Below are 17,185 nucleotides of genomic sequence, written 5' to 3' on the forward strand. Positions count from 1 at the left end.
CCAAAAAGGCACATCCCTAAGGACACACCTTTGTTCTATCATCCCAGGGTATCTGGAACTAGTGGTATTCTTTCCATCCAGATGCCCATGGATGTTTCTCCATCCAATCCAATAAGAAAGGTATCAATGTACAAAACTCAGCATTTTATCATTAACATTGGTTAATATCAAATATATCTAAACACACAGGATCTCTGCAATGGGCACATACAGGAAATGTGACTCATGAATATCTTAATTCCTATCTGACATGAGTTTATTCCATAATGCATTAGGTCTTATTCTTTACAAGTCAACTTAGAGTAAGAAGATGCATGTTGAAGAATAGTTACTAAACTGTTCTTTCAGTCAGTAATGAAATTAATAATCCTTCAGTAAGAGTTCATAGTTCAAAATTTTCACCTAACAGGTAACCAAGTTTTTCTCTCTCACTGCAATTCCTAGTTCTTCACTGACAGGAAGGAGATACATCTTCATTTCATCTCCTGTTATGATGTTTCCTTTTACTCATCCCTCCCCTCAGAAATAAACATAGTACACACATGTTAAAAACACCATGCAGATGGTAATTATTGCTTTGGAAGCCAACCAGCCCCATCCCAGTGCACAATGCTGTGAGCTTGCCAGTCCAGAATTAATGTGGAGCTTTACCTGAAGCCCGGAGCACCTCAAGCTCCATCAGTTTTACATCTGAACTGAATAGCCTAAGTGTCCTCAGAAGTCTGTGGGTAGCATTGTATCAGGTAATGCTCTGTCTCAGGCAAAAGCTCAGCAAGTTTAGTATTCCTTCTTTATCTATTAAGACTAAGCATTATTTCCATGCCTAACCTAGGGAAAAACAAAAACAGAGAATGTAGGTGGGGATGAAGCTAGCTTAAAAAATTGTGACTTTGTTCAGGAGTTTTTCTGATGCTTTCCTTGAGTCAGACAGCTGGATGGACTAGAACACGAGTCATTGTGCAGATTCTCATGCATGCACAGCAATCTTACAAAGTTATTTTTATTTGGAAACTACACATCTTCAACAGTTTATTCCATTATTAAGATTTTTCTTTATAAAAAATTCTGCTTCCCATAAAAAAAGCTTCCATTAACAAAGTGATTTTCTCTTCCTTTTCACCTCATTTTCTGAGATGTAGAAGGAACAGCACGTTTAGCAGAGCCATATTCATCCTCATTTTCATGGAGACGCTTTCTCGTTGTGGTTGGCTGGAAGTAAAACACAGAAGGATGGCTCCAGAAAACCAGGTAAGGCACAACCTGGCTGTTCTTCTTGCTCCAGAGGTGTTGGACAGTGTGACCAAAAAAGCAGCATGACTAACCCATGTTTCTCTCCAAAGATCTATCTAATTATATTTGATGGCTCTCATATAAGACATTGCTCCCAGCTTGAAACAGCCACTGTTCACAATTTTGCTCATTAGCATTTGGGGATGAATAGCACAACACCATCCTAACCTTGCACCAGCATGAGAATTTTCACTTGAATACTCAACATAAGTGACTTGGATCTATTAAAAAACCCCATACATTCAACAATTTTATTCTAAATATAGAAATAATCCTTTAAAGCCTAGGCAAGTGTTTCTATACATTTAAACAAAGTATTGACAAAGCATGGAAATCCCTTTCTGCTCTTCAGGAAGCAGAACTAACCAGCAGGCTGCCACATACAGCCCAAGGATACATTTCTCTAAAGTCTCAAAATTAACTGATTTTCTTATTAAAGATTACTTCAAAACCTAGTTACTCTGTGCATCAAATATTAATCTTCAAATATCTATTGCACATACCACTTTTGATGTTTCTGGTGGATTCATATTGCTACATGTCTGAGCAAGCAGCTGTTGAAATGTAGTTTTCATATCCTCATCCTGCAAAAAAAACCAGCATTTAAGTAGTATATAGAATATTTAAGGGAAAAGCAAAGATTGGAAACCCAAAGAGAAGTGAATGGGACATTCACTGCTACAGACAATTAGAAATAAAGATCATTGAGCTCCTAAGGATTTCTGCTGTTTTAATTGAGAGATTTTAGCTGAAGGCAGTAGAGAGGGTCCTTTTCCTAAGCAATGAGTATTGCAGTACCTCCTTTTTTTTTAAATGTAACTATTCTTAAGTGTTACAAAAAGGCTTTGACCTGAATATCCATTTAATTTTATATAGAATTTTGAATTGTTTTTCTTTTTCAATGTCACCTAATTTGATTGTGGCTACATTTGAATTGATGGATAAGAAATATTTTTCCATTTATATAACAAAGACCTGTGTTTTTGCTTTAACATGCAACCAAACTAATCTTGTGCCATTCAAAAGACTTCAGTGAAGATTTCAGAGGCAGAAACAGCAATTAATTGTTTATATGCCTTTAAGAAATGTTTTATTAAGTAAATACAGGTAAGACATTTCCACTGAGCAGTACTTAGGTTTACACAGCTCAACAAGTTTTAAAGTTGTAGATTTAAGCAAAGAATGGAGTAAACAACTTGTTTTGAAAACACTAATTTGAAACCACTACTAGTTTAAGTAAATCTGCAGAACATGCTTACTTCTTCTATCTAAAAAATTCCCTGAAAAGTGTCCCCAAAATCACTAGAGGGCTAACAGGCATCAGCTGGTCACAGAGAGAATGTGTTTTTTCCTGCTGACTTGTAAAGTCGATACTTCCAGACAACACAAGAGGGAGAGAGGAGCCAGTAACTCCTCACTACTCACAGTAACAGGACCCAGGAGCTCTTTTGGTGGTATTCAAAGTGTGTGATAGCTAGAACTGAGCATGCTGGATGCTGGCCTTCCAAGCAGGCAGTCTACATCACCTATGAACACCTGACACTCTTAATAACAGCCCCTGAAGGGAAACAGTTCAAAGAACAGCAGCTGAGTGCTAGATGACATCTGGATTTGTGGCTGTGATGTTTTCTGGAACCTTCTGTCCTGTCTTCAGTATTAAACTTAACACTAAGAGATGTCTTTACATGAAATAAATAATCAAGTTAATAACAACTTGACTTTATATACTGAAATATTTTAAATTCTTAGCTCATCTAAATCAGTCATCTATTTCCCCTTATGCATGCCAGCAATTTTAAAATCAGTGTTTCATGGTTTCTGTGTAACTTTTTCTGCTCAGATTTATAATTCAAATACAAGAATCTATATCTGATTAACTCACTGTAGATGCTACACACAAAAGTACAGTAAGTAAAATCCATGAATGCCAGGAAACGTTTCCTGATGCCCAGGAGCATAATCAAAACAAGTTAATCACTTTAAAAAGAGTAATCCACACATGTTTTTTCTCTCAGAACACTATCAGCTGTTGAGCACTGAGGGATACTCCCTTGCTTCCCCTGTTTCTTATGTTCTTTACCAAATCATCTGAAATTCTCCCATTCCCAGTGGAGGAACAGGAACAGTATTGTGCTTGGTGTGGATAAACAGAACCTGTTGCATGGCTCAGATGTAGGCTGGGTGACATTTTTCAGCCTCCTCAAGCAAAAAGATTCAAGAAAGCTCATAGGTCCAGTGGGCACCTCTGCCAAAATTAAGAAAAAACCACCTAAGACTATTCTTTTCAAATCTAATTAGACTGGAACAGGAGGCAGGGAAACCATCACTTCCTACTCAGAGGGTTCCCAAACCAGGGACACTTATTCCTACACAGCAGAGTAAAAACCAAGTAATATTGGATGCTTGCCAAAAACAAACTCTGCACTGCCTGTTCACACAAACATCTGAGGAAATGGGGCTCTGTTACAATGCTCAGAAGGAGAGGTCCATCCTACCAGAACCACAGCCAGACTTGGCTCTAAAAAACATCTTGATCCCCCCAAGTGAAAGAGTTTTGGGAAGAAGTGTCTCAGAAATTATGCAGAAGCTGCTTATTGTATTGAAAGAAGGTATTCAGGAGACTACTCTACAGGGACTAAATCTTTGAAAACACAAGACATCAACAAATTATCCCCCAAACAACTCAGCTTTCAGTAAAACTCAATTCCTACCTGAAGCCAAGGATGCTCTAAGGCTTCCTCTGTGGTAAGACGTTTGCTTGGGTCCACTACTAGCAGTTTCTTCACCAGATCCAGAGCTAAGACAATAAAATGAGCTGTTGGCAAATGATCAATACATTCATTACCTGAAACATGCCTACACCAAAACTACATGTGACAATCTGCCTTACACCCCTTCAGAACAATGCACAAAAGTGCAGGCTGGACAGATCACTTCTTTTTCTAGGCATGGGAAGGGCTGCAGACTGCAACCACCTTTCCTTCAACACTTGTCAGTATACCTGAATTAACCAGAGATATATTTAGCATGTACACAATTTGTGTCCTGAGCATGCACAGGAGGCTCAGCACTTCCTTAAAAGTTTCAGTATCACTGTGGAAAAGCAAAGACAGCTTAATTTATCCTGGTTTACAGTGTCTTGGAAAGCAGATTATCCATATGGGAAGGTGGGAAAGAAGAGAACATACACATGTATGCTCAACATATTCTCAAACTTTCATCTTCTTAGGAAACTGCTTAGTAGACACAGTGAAAAATATGGCTTTTTTTTTTTTTATTTTATTACTTCAAGTCTCTCATAAAGGAATTTCAGCAAGATTTACTTTCCATTTTATCAGATTATTCTGAATACATATTAGTAGAACTATAGAAATTATGTTAAGATTGTACATTTTCATTACTGTCTGACTTACTATTGAATAAGCTTCAAACTATTAAGGAAGAAGTTATATTTGATAAGTTTATTAGACAAAGGATGGCTACATCATTTATTAGAAACTCCTCTGCAGACACAAAGAAGTGTCCAAGGTAAATGCTACAATTATTTTGTGCATATAAAATTCTTGAAAAACTAAAAGCACACAGACAGTAATTATCATTTTAGTTTGCTATGCAAAAACTCTGTTTCACTTACAGTGGAGCAAACATAATAGATGATTCCTCAAATGTGACTGACACTTTCAGCTCAAAGACTAGCTCCATGAAAGGACTCTCTTGGAACCTTTGTTTTTGGAATTCTAACTCTTATTCCTTAAATTCCTGGTATTTTTGGTACAACACTTGAAGAGTCTTTAGCAAAGTCTGTAGACCAGCTTGATAAAGTCAGAAGAAAAAGTGAAAAGAGGAGAAATAGATGTGCCCACAAATTCTACACTTGTGTGGTAATTATGCTAAATGCTACTAAGAAATCTCTTCAATAATAAAGTATGTGCTCTTTCTAATGCTTTAACTATGAACTTTAAAACTTTTAATATATCAGTTTAAAAACTAAACATACTAACACACAATGTGCCATGCAGCTGAAAGGAAGATGAAGGAAAACAAAACTACAAGAAAAGAGGTAGGTATTTTACTACCCACTGTGCTGGAGTCATACCCATGTCTGACACATGCTTCCATTCTTTTGGAATGAACGTGTATTTGCCTTGAGTGATTTGGTCTTTCAGAGAGAGTTGAGTATTTTGCTCATTGAATGGTGGATATCCACACAAGCTGTATGAAAGAAAACAAGTTAATTAACACAGAATTTGTCACAGCAAATGAAGCATTGACATTACACATTTTAAAGCATCTGCTATCATAGTGTTTTTATATGTGTAGAGTTTTAAACTCACTTTCACTTCCTCATATAGACACTGAAGTTGCCAAGTCTCAAGCTATGTATGTCAAAGACTGCCCAGTGAAGGTACATCTACACAATATCTTACCATACAAAAAGAATAACTCCTAAACTCCAGCAGTCCACAGCTCGGCTGTATCCAGCAGTCCCAAGTGAATTTAGAACCTCAGGAGCAAGATACATGGGAGTACCACATAATGTTTTCATAAGAGAAGCTTCTCCAAGAATCTTGGATTGTCCAAAATCTGTAATCTTGTATTTAAAAATGGTAACACCACATTACATTAGGATGGACTGTACTAGAACACATATTGTAGACATACATCAGGAGGTAGCACTAAGTTTCTTCCTTCCAAGCCAGTTCCAGTACATGACTATGAACAGAAGTCACCCCAAACATTATTAAATGAGAATGGGAGAGGAGCAAAAGGGAGAAATGTGACAAAGGATCACATTCTACACTAGCAAAAAGTACTCTAAGAATTGGATATAAATAGACAACCACAAAATAAAGGTATTGTAGCCTACTAGAAGAGTTTATGTGAAAAATAAGCATTTTAGCATGCAAATATATTCAATGCTTTCTCTGGAGGAAAAAAAAACAACAATACAAAAGAAAATCCACAACCCTAATTCCTCCCCCCGCCAAAAAAGATCAAAACAAGAAAAAAACCCCTGTCACCATACAGCCTCAACATTTGTGGGAATGCTGTCTGCAATTCAAGAATTTAGATTTTATTGGAGGTGGGGGGAAATTGACATTTGAAATTACATATGCAGTGTATGGGTTGAAATATCCATAGAAGTGAAATTACAATTATGGAAAAAAGTCTGTGTTTTAAGTTACTTCATGGTTTGTATGACTAATTCCATAGTATCTTTCCAGCTATGCTTAATGAAAAGAAGAATGTGAAGGAACACTCCCAAATCTCTCCATTAACAAAAAATGCAAGTTTCCTTACCTTTACAAGACATATCTCTTCAGAAGATGAAAGTAGTACATTTTCTGGCTTTAGATCTCGGTGTATAATTCCATTGTCATGAAGATACTAAATACACACAGATGGGAAATTAAGGAAAAACAGACTATTAACTTGTTTTAAAATGTAAGCTTTCCATTTTTTCTCATGGCAACAGCAGGATAACTGAAATGGCTGTGTAAGAGGCAGGCATATATTTAAAGCTCCCCAACATGTGACTCTCCCTTAAAAAAACAAAATTAAAACAAAACAAAGTAGAACAAACCAAAAAAACCCACACCAAAACACCATCACAAAGAAACAAAAAACCACCTTAGAAAGCATCATGCTTCAAATGTCAAATCTCAGTGCAGTGTGCAGACCCATGTTCTGTGTCACCTCTGTAGGAATTCAGCTTTTCTGTCTCTCTCTCGTTAAACCAACTTGTTAAGAACTGTGTGCTGATTGCTTGCATGGGTTTCAGCAATGACAAGTGACAGAAAACATCATCTTATTGACTTCTTTTTGTAGAATTCACAATTATGTACCTTTACTGCCAGCAGCATCTGATAAAAGTACAACTTGCAGACATCTTCTTTCATCTTGATTGGCCTTGACACTCTGTCATACAATTCTCCTCCTTCCATCCTAAAACAAATGCAGGTTAACAAGCCAACATATAACTTCCAAGAGTCATCTCATTAGACAAGACTAAAACCAAAACATTTGGCTATTCTAGCTATAGAGAAAGATTATATTTCTGAAAATGAGTGAGCAACATCTTAAAACACAGCACTCATGGCTGAGTTAAGGTCAATCTCTTGAGTCTTCACTGGGAGTTGTTACATGATTTTTGATCAGCCCCCTCTTACAAGCTCATAAATCAGAAAAAAATAGCAGCAATCCACCACAGCAGCAGAGCAAACAACATCCAGGCATAAAAGGATGATTTCTCCTGGTTATCCTGGTTCCTAATCTTACAAAGGTTTCAGAGAACAGTGGAGGCCAGCAAAAGGAAGTTCGTTGTGGCTATGAAAAAAAACATTTCACTGTATGCATTTACTTTCAAACAGGTTACTTACAGTTCCAAAACAATGTAGTAATCCTCTGCTTCAAAGAAATTTTTAATCTTGATTAAACAAGGCTAAAAGAAAAGGGAACACAAACAGAGACACAAAATAGAATAGTTTGTAAAAATTAATCTTAAAGCTTTTATTTCAGTATTTCAAACCAGGTTACTTAAACTAACACTTAACACAAGTGACTTGTGAGCACCCCAGACCACACCCTCAACATTTTATCTATTTTACATGCAGAGGAAAGAGGGAATAAAAATTCAAGAAATTGCCAGTAAAAACTACTCTTTATATTTAGTTATTTCACAGCATTTGCAAAAACTTGCATCAAAGAAAAATTTCTGCAACAGTGGCTTAGGTTAAAACTTCTCCTGTGATGTTTCCTCTCAAATTTACATATCAGTAAACCAAAGCTTTAAAATCTCAAATCTGCTAGGATATAAAATCCCATTCAATAATTTACAAGGAAAATTATATACCTTCTTTAACAGATTTCTAAAGTCATAAAATTGCTCTTTCACTACTACACTAAGGTCAGTAAACTAAACAAGTATATACAGGAGGAAGCATAAAATAATAAAAATGTCCAGTAACACTCACATGATCTATTTTCTTCAAAATTTCAATTTCTGTATTGATATTTAAAGCTGGGTTCTATTAAAAGAATCAAATACCATATTGGGTAAGACAGAGCTGTTCTGGAATAAGACATATGAGAAATAAGAGACCAGAAAAGACATCATGTCATGCCTTTTGCTACTGTAAGTGACCATAACATACAATTTTTTTCCATAAAATGATCAGTTGCCTTCAGTGAATTAAATAAAGAGAGTGCTGTCACTATCTGGAGCAAGATATTGCTCCAAATATGTAATTTCACTGCAGGTTGGAAATCCCCAACTAATTTCCAAATTTAAAAAAACAATTTTGCTTATATACTTGTATTGTATTTAAACAGCTTTTCTCTCTCCCAGATGATTTGCAAATGGTCCAATCTAAAATTACATGTTACTCTCTCCTATTTTGCAAGATAACATAAACAGATTCTATAATCTGTGGCTTAGGCTCAACTAATGAAATCAACTCAGCAGGATTTTTTTGCTCTTCTTCCAATCCAAATCAATCATCTTGCAATACACAACCCATACACAACATTCCAGATATACTCCTGTGTCTGTTTTGTAGAATGGCATATATCAGTAATTAAAGTTCACAACAGCATCTTGAGCCAGTTGTTTTTGTTCTTCTCCAAATTCTGGCTTCTGCCATTAGACACATGAAAAGCCCTTCCCAAAAGGTTTCATACAATTCTCTTAAAATGCATTATGAAGGAGCATTCAACAAAATTAGCTTAGTTGGTACATTTTTGGTCAAGACTGCTGGTTATGATGTGTCTATCTGATGCATTTTAGGACATAAAAACCAAATCCTACAGGACTCCACACCACCCCTTGTATAGATCCCATTCACAGTCCTAAATGATGAATGGAATGTGGTCAAGGAATAAAAACAAGTGTTCCCTACAGAATTCTCTACATCATACAAGATCAAAAAGAATTTTGAAATTAAACACAGAATTTTCTTTTTATTAAATAAGAAAATCCTCATTTGAGGATAATTGAGGAGTCAGAGAAATTACCAGATATTCCAGGACCACTGCAAGGTGGCCAAGACAGACAGACACACAAAAATACTTACTGCCTCTGTCAGGCCACTGGCCACAAAGTTCCTTTTATTGATGATTTTCACTGCGACTTTGTTACAGGTGCTCTTCTCAAATGCCAGTTTGACTTCTCCACAGGCACCACTAAAACAAGAGCACAGCTCTGTCAAAAATCAAAAAACAAGTGCAGGCAAATAAAAGCATAATTTGGAGCTGGCTGCTTTCTAACTTGCTGAATAAGGCACACTGCCTGTTCTGAGGAAGTATTCAGCAGGTAAAGTCTACAGGACTTCTCAGGAAACATTCAAGGGTTAGAAAGTGTATTTAAATAGCAAGTGTTGTCAAGGGCCATTCACTGAAAACTGCAGGAGTCAATATGCAGAGCAGCTACTCTATTTGTACCAAAAGTACTGGCAGATAGGAAGGACAAGCTCTGTCAGCATTTCCTTCATGCAGAGGCATTTAGGAGAAGAGAATTTAATGTTCTCTCAACACTGAACTGCACAAATCTGAGGAACAAATATGACAATACTTGTATTTTTACTAAATAAGTTACATTACAGAAATAAATTCTTCTGTTTTCCACTCAGATTTGTTTCTACTTCATTATTCACCTCCAAATTCTTCACTGACCAACTGTTTCCAAAGAGAAAAAAAACAGCCCCCATTAAAAATAGTTTCTCTCCTTTTTTCTGGACAGTTCTTTTCCTTTTTGTCTGAAAGCCCAATAGTGATATTGTAGGAAGCTGTATTCTGACATAAAGCTCTTCCTTCTACTTCCAATAACTGAATAAATTAATACACAAACTTTAAAAACTCATTATGAACTTACAGGCTTCATTCTCTTCTACAGAAAAAAAAACAAAAAAAGAACCCAACCAAAACACAACCTGGTTTTTGCACTTGGTGGTAGGTTACAAACCCCAAACCAATTAGAGACAAAGCCAAAATTCCTGTTTAAGGTGTTGTAAAGAACATGTTTCTTCACATGTTATCATTCTTTTTTTTTTTTCCTTTTTTCTTTTAAAACAGCAGTTTAGTTAATAATGGTAATAATTCCAGCACAAGATACTGATAATGAAGTTAACCCTTATTACTGAGGGAAGAAGGATGCTTACCTTCCCAAAGTCTTTGACATGATGTATTTCTCTCTGAATTCTTTGGGAAACATCATCTGATCATCCACCATAAGATCAGAAAATACAAACACTGGGAAGACAAGTGGAGATCATTTTCCTATTACAAAAAATTTTATTATAGCAAACATCTATGTTTCATGAGCTTTTATAGTCAACAAAAAGAAAATACTGCCTGCTAGAGGAAAAACTAAATATATGCTATAAATTATATCAGCTATGGGTTAGTAAAGTGATCATGTTGAAAAATTACATTTTGGGATTAAATTCACAACAGTGTTTAACTAATTAATTACATTTAAGGACAAAAGGAGCAAAAATTTTAATGTCCCAGCAAAGAAGTAATAATCAAGAAGACAGCATCTTAGTGGAAAATCAAAGACAAAGAAACAAAAGCCCAGCCCTGTTTTTTTTTAAGAGGATTTTCTATTTATTATGAAGCATCTGGCTAGGTAAGTGAGGTTTTTTTTTTCAATTTTTCTTGAATAGTCTGTTTCCCCTGTTCCCACCATCATATGCACAGCTACTGAAGCCCAAAAGTGTTTCAAAAACAGGAAAACAACTATAAAAGTTTATACCCTAGTAAGGTGCTACCTAATGCAGATTTTTTTAAGTTTTATTTTTCAGTTTTTTTCCTAGGGTTGACAGGGATATGGATAATTTTTATGTGAGTACTAAAACACCTATTAATGAGATGTGCTCATGAAGCAGCTCAGCTCCCAAGAAACATACTCAAATCAATGCAGAAACAGCCTCTTGGTCAATACATGAAAAATCTACTTAAGTTAAAGCACATTTTACCCTTATTGGTCTGTATAGACAATGCGATTTCAGAGTTGTGTGTCAGTGGCAGCCTCTTCCCTTTTCCAACGAGCTCTCTATTAACAAATGTCCCATTTGCACTGTGGTCTTCAATGTAGGCAACAAAGGAATTTTTTGGACCCATTTCCTCAAAGAGAAAAAAAAATAGGGAAGAAGACAGTAAAGAGCAAGTGACTTTACAATAAAGACATGATACACTAGAAATTTACTATTGTTGACTCAAGAAATGAGACCGTGAGGTTATTTCATAAACCAGGTGAATGGAGCATTGCCAAGAGTTTGTCAAAGAAGTCAACCCTGAAGATATTTTGATTTTTTTAGGATCTCTGCCTCAAATTCTCTTTTTGAATTATGCCAAAATAGACAGAGTTAATGTTTTTAGCACTTACCCTGAAAATTCGGAAGTGCTTCTTGCTGTAGTTTTGGTAGAAGCCAGTCTCAGACAATCCCAGCTTAGAAAAACTGTAATCACAGCTTTTGTCTCTCCCAAACCAATATTCCTCATTCACACAGTCTGCAGAAGATGGGAAGGTACAGCAGAGAGAGAAGCCAATGTTGCAGGAAGTTAATAACTATGGCACCACAGAATGACACCAAATGGTAATGAATAGGATAACAGAGACAAGGTTCTTCCCATAGAATTAAGTTTGTCTTAACTCATACAAAGCACCACACCTTGTCAAATCCTTTAATAATTTTACCCTCTTTAGCAGTGGTATTTTTCAGTTCACCTTCAGCAATATAGAGACATATAACTAAATAAAATAAATTATTTTTTTAAATGAAGCATGTAACAAAGAACATGAATGTCCCAGAATTTCTGTATCCAAGTACTCAGTGTACACACTGGGATGTAGTATGAAATAAAACATTATAGCAGGAAGTTGCATACCTAAATTTGCTTGTACCTAATTTGAAAATGAAAAGTGACTGCTCCTCAGCAAGCTGCTCAGAACTTTTCTGAGATCCTCCAAAGAAACCAAGAGATTTATTACAATATGCACATACCACAATTGACGAAACCTTTTCCAAGTGCAAAGAGACGACCCCAAGGCTGAGGAACCAGCTCTTCAGATTCCTGGTCCTCAGGGATGGACGGAAGCTCCTGAGTGGGAACAGTGTCCAAGGAACTGAGAGTCCCAGAACTTAAGGAGGACTGACTAGTGCTCTGTGACCCACTGGAAGAGGAACTGGTACCACTCTGTGACTGCTGGGCACTCTGTGACTGCTGTGTTTCACTTCCAGTCTCTCGAGACATGTTGGCTTCAAAGAGAATGTTGAAAAAAAAAATGCAATTACTACAGCAAAATAAAACTGGCAAACACGCACTGTACTATTAATGTCCAAGTCCATTCGCAGGCTCAAGGAAGCAAAACTTCCAACCAAAGCGTGCATGTCTGGGTTATACATAAATTCCCAGGAATTTTGCAAAGCAGGATGGTTTTCCTTTTGAAAGACAACGCAGAGCGGCCTCTGCTGGTTCTGAAGCAGAACTACCCCTCATTGCCCGATGGCTACCGGGGACTTCAGCGCTCACATTGGGTCACACAGGCACGGGCTGTGCTCCGACAGAGCATCCCCGCACGGAGCAGGGGACCACGGCTGGCCCCCGACACACAGAGAAAAACTGAAAGGAGCAACAACTATAAAACGACATAAGTTCTTCTGAAAGCGTCCCATAGATTTATCGCGCCTGTACACAATCACTGTACAAAACCCTGCCAGATTCAGACACCACAGCCGCGGCAGCTGTTGGCACAGGCAGTGGCAAGAAACAGCACGTCCCTGCCCCGCTACAGGCGGAAATCCATAGCCTGTGGTGCCTCTTTCTCCATTGCAGTGCTGCAGCAGCCAGCCCGCCCTACAGGCAGCTCCTCCAACACACCAGGGCTCACGGAACGTCCCCGAGCCTTCCAGCCTCGCCACCTGTACATCGGGGTTTCAGCTGGCTGCCACACCGTTTGATGTAACTTCTCCCCATCGGTTTGCTACATTTCATTACGACATTCATAAAGCCACAACAGCTCCCGCGTTCCCCCCACGTCCCGTTTATACGGGGGTTTACAGTCAGTCACAGGCGAGGCCCGATCTCCGCCCGCACACAGAGCGGAATCACGGAACCGTCTGGGCAGGAAAAGCCAGAGGCCATCGAGTCCAGCCGCTTCCGCGGCCCTGCCGATGCTACCGCTGGCCCCGTCCCCTGGTTCTACAGCCAGGGCTGGGGAAGCCCTCTAGGGATGGTGACCTCACCTCTGACCTGGGCAGCCCTTTCCGTAGAGGAACTTTCCCTCGCATCCAACCTAAACCTCCCTCGGAAGGCTCAGACGGCGGGGCCGGGCCAGCAGCGGCCGCCTCGCACGGTGCGGAGCCTCAGGGCGGCACTGCCGGGCTCCCGTTTAGCGAGCTCCCGGCGCGGCCCGACAGAGCGCTGCTGCCCCGGACCGGCACCGGCACCAGCGGCCCCGCCGTCCCCACTGAGCGCTGCGGCCCCGTGCCGGGATAAGCAGCGGGGAACAGCCTGTCCCGGAGCGGCAGAGGAGAGCAGGGCAGGACTGGGAAGGGAGCGGCAGGGCCGGAGCGGGACCCGAACTCACGGCTGGCGGGGCTCGCGGGGCTCACGCCGTCGGGCCGGGGCCGCCGTGCGCGCCACGCGCGCGCCCCGAGCGCGGCCAATGAGCGCGCGGGCCGCGCGGGGCCCGCCGGGAGCGGAGCGCCATGCAGGCGGCGCTGCGGGCGCAGCTCGGGTGGGCGCGCCGGGCGCTCCGCGGGGCCGCCGTGCTGGGCCACGCCCCGGGGCCGCCGTGCTGGAGCTGCGGCGCTGCGCTGCCCGGCAGCGATGGGTCGCCGCGCTTCTGCCCCGGCTGCCAGGCTCTGCAGCCGCCGGCACCGCGGCCTGACCTCTTCCGCCTGATGGACTGGTGAGTGTGGGCGGGGCGGCCGCGGGCCCGGCCGGCCGCGGGTCTCACCCGCCCTGTGTCCTGCAGTGAGCGCTCCTTCCGCATCGACGAGCGGCAGCTGCAGCGGCGGTTCCGGAGCCTGCAGCGCGCCGTTCATCCCGACCGCTTCGGCCGGAGGCCGCCGGTGAGCGCCGGGCCGGGCGGGGGAGCCGGGCCGGGAGGGGCTCGGTGGCCGCCGGAGGATCTCGCCTTTAGCATTCGGCTGCGTGGCGGGGTCGCAGTGTCGAGTCCCCACCTCTCTCCCGCTCGGGGAGTGAGGGGATTCGCTGTCTTTGTGTTTCGGTGCTCAGAAGAGGCTGTGCCGTGGATTTGCGGTGGATGTGGACGATGAGGTCGCTGCGGTTCGTCATGCCTTAGCTGAGTGCAGTGACACGGTTCCCGGCTCCACAGAGCCTTCTCCGTTTCACACACGGACTGGTGTGGGACGCTGCTGTCCCGCATGTAACAAAGTGTGTTTTGCTACTTGTTATTAGCTTCCAATCATTTGCCGTCCATTTGCAGAAAGAGCAGTACTACTCTGAGCAACACTCTTCCCTGATCAACAAGGCCTACCAGACCCTGCTGAACCCTCTGAGCCGAGGCCTCTATCTAGTAAGGTCTCCGTTAATATTGCAGTGTTCTCTAGCTAACCCTGGGGGCTGCTGCTGCTCCTAGGATCGCACCTTCGATTCATGTGCTAACTTACATTCCTCTGAAGAGGATCACCAGAGATTGATGGGAGACCAGAACCGAGTTTGTCCAAAAATTCATCAGTGTATCATCTCATTTGCTACTCCTCTTACACTAATTTGTCTTTCACATTATACGTGGTCTTTGGCCATGGCTGCTCATTTAGAATTTCTGTCTGGCCCATGGCAGCCTTTTTTATGTTTTTTTTTTGTTTGTTTGTTTTGGGGAACTGTTGATTTCTATGGTCAGTTTATGCATGGAGTTAATTTTCAGTCTGATTTTTCAGTCTGACTATGCACTGTAGGTTTACTGGATATGAATTTGAGTATGCCCAAATAAGAGACTTAAAGTAAATAATTCCCATTGAAATAGAGGTGGGAATATTTATTTTAAAATTCCCATTTCCTCTGCCAGCTGGAGCTGAGTGGAGTGGAACCAGTACAAGAGACAGACTGTGATGCAGACTCAGCGTTCCTCATGGAAATTATGGAAATTAATGAAAAATTAGCAGAGCCCAAAAATGACGATAGCCTTGAAGAAATTGAAACTTTAATTAAAGGTAGGTTATGCTTTGAGGAATTCGTACAAAACTAATATAGTGAATCTTGTGTAATACAAGAATCTGAAAGCTTTTAACTGTTTTGGTACATTTCCTGTAATGTCTTCAATTTGAGTTAGTCTGGAATTGACTCACTGCAAGAGTTTCTGCCCTGTGCTCCCTTTTCCAGTGTTGTCTTTACCAGTTTATGCACCTAAACATCACATCTGTCTTGAGAACATTTGTGTAACATAACCTATTCTGATGTCAAAAGAAATACATATAGACAATAAAAAGGAATTTACTTAACCTTCATCAGGTGAGGGCTAGGTAATTGTTCCAAAGAAAAAACCTGTCAGAATGAAGTTGAATAAAATGCTTGTTTGGCCACACTAAATGTTATTTATACAGGCACTGTAGATCTTTCACCTTCTTCATCTGGTATATATATATCCATTATATTAAGTGGTTATTCTCCTTACACATGCAACTTCATTTTTATATTGTTGGTGATACCAAAATCATTTGGTTTACTGATATATTTAATTCTTTGCAGTAACAGCCATGTGCTAAAAGCAATTAGAATAATTTGATAAATAAATAGAATAAAAACTGAGTAGCAGTAGGAGAAAATTAACTGTAGCAGGGTAAACTAAAAATAGATAGACTGAAAATAAGTTATATTGCTGGGAAATTAGTGACCATTGATGTGCATTGGAATTGCTGTCAGTATACCTGTTCAAAAAAAGAAACACGTTTGAAATTATAATTAAAACAACATTGACAGCAGTATTATGAAAAACTCATAATTATGAAAAAAAAACCCTCAAATTATGAAAAACTCATTATGAAAAACTCAGCTTGGCTCCCATAGGCTGAAACTAGTAATGAACTTTCCCACCACAGGCAGTCAGAATGCAGTGGTATTAAATATCCTAAGTATAACAAAATGTAAATGAAATACTTTGTTTTGCAGTTAAACAAGAAGAACTGACCAGAGAGGTGGCTGCAGCTTTTGAAAGAGGTACCTGTTTTTATGATGATTTTAGCTGCCATACATACCTGTCAAATGCTTAAAGCTCCACATTCTCTTACTGGCAAATATTTCCTGAGCTATGGAACAGAAATACTACATTGACAAGGGTTCTTTGTTAGGTATTTAGAATAAGTACTTCTAAACTGACATTCCTGCTGATTTGGGAAATTCAGGACCTCACATTAAAAACAAAGTCCAGTACAAAAGTTCCATTCATCTTGCATCTAAATAATAATTTTGAGTGGGAATGTAGATGGTAAGAAATTGTTTGTGTGTTCCCCAGAATACTGGGAAAGACAGAGTTCATCTCAGACATATTCTGAGGTTTCACACTTCAGTTTGGGAGATGTTGTTTTGCCATCCTGGAGCTGCAGCAGAGCAGTGAGTGCTGTTCTTTGCAGTGAAAGCCACAGAAGCTGTGTGGCAAGTCAAGGCCGTTCTGCCTACGGTTTTGGGGACTTCTTGTGCAATAATCAACATAACTTTGTTCTACAGCCAGTGAATAGGCACAAGCTGGAACCATTCCCGAGCTTCTGAAGCTGGGAAGAAACCTTTGTATTCTGTGCCAGGTCCAGAATGTGCAGGTTTTATCAGGGTGGGTGTGGTAACTGTAAACATCAAAGCAGAGCCTGCCGGTGAAGAGTTACATTCTGTTACTCTGTGCCGAGAGAAGGACTGTGTTGCATCTGTCTTTGTCAGA

General features: G+C 40.1%; 1 protein-coding gene across 5 annotated transcripts; it reads right to left on the reverse strand.

Annotated features, from left to right (window-relative positions):
- Window positions 1-984: 984 nt before the first annotated feature.
- CHEK2 (checkpoint kinase 2) lies at window positions 985-14,366 on the reverse strand. Of its 5 annotated transcripts, none has more exons than XM_056504544.1 (15): window positions 13,880-14,366; window positions 12,294-12,548; window positions 11,675-11,799; window positions 11,265-11,412; window positions 10,446-10,536; window positions 9,363-9,471; window positions 8,265-8,318; window positions 7,671-7,732; window positions 7,137-7,236; window positions 6,592-6,678; window positions 5,718-5,881; window positions 5,387-5,502; window positions 4,002-4,087; window positions 1,794-1,874; window positions 985-1,209 (listed from the first exon to the last, which is right to left on the reverse strand). In XM_056504544.1, the coding sequence occupies exons 1-15, from the start codon at window positions 14,337-14,339 to the stop codon at window positions 1,117-1,119; spliced, it is 2,031 nt and encodes a 676-aa protein (XP_056360519.1). In that variant the 5' UTR covers window positions 14,340-14,366; the 3' UTR covers window positions 985-1,116. The 5 variants fall into 5 exon arrangements, with proteins under 5 accessions (XP_056360519.1, XP_056360521.1, XP_056360522.1 ...); XM_056504546.1 differs by having other exon boundaries at window positions 13,536-13,961; XM_056504547.1 differs by having other exon boundaries at window positions 12,294-12,912; window positions 13,536-13,961.
- Window positions 14,367-17,185: the final 2,819 nt, after the last annotated feature.

This window comes from Oenanthe melanoleuca, chromosome 15 (genome assembly GCF_029582105.1).
Source record: "Oenanthe melanoleuca isolate GR-GAL-2019-014 chromosome 15, OMel1.0, whole genome shotgun sequence".
Lineage (NCBI taxonomy): Eukaryota > Metazoa > Chordata > Aves > Passeriformes > Muscicapidae > Oenanthe > Oenanthe melanoleuca.

Coding starts and splice junctions, on each gene's coding strand:
- CHEK2 (XM_056504544.1), bottom strand. CDS start 14,339: ATGAACGGCGCGCTGCAGGCTCCGGAACCGCCGCTGCAGCTGCCGCTC. Junction 7,237..7,670: donor TACTACATTGTTTTGGAACT/GTAAGTAACCTG, acceptor CATTTGTTTTAG/GATGGAAGGAGGAGAATTGT. Junction 4,088..5,386: donor GAAGCATGTGTCAGACATGG/GTATGACTCCAG, acceptor TTATTGTCTTAG/CTCTGGATCTGGTGAAGAAA.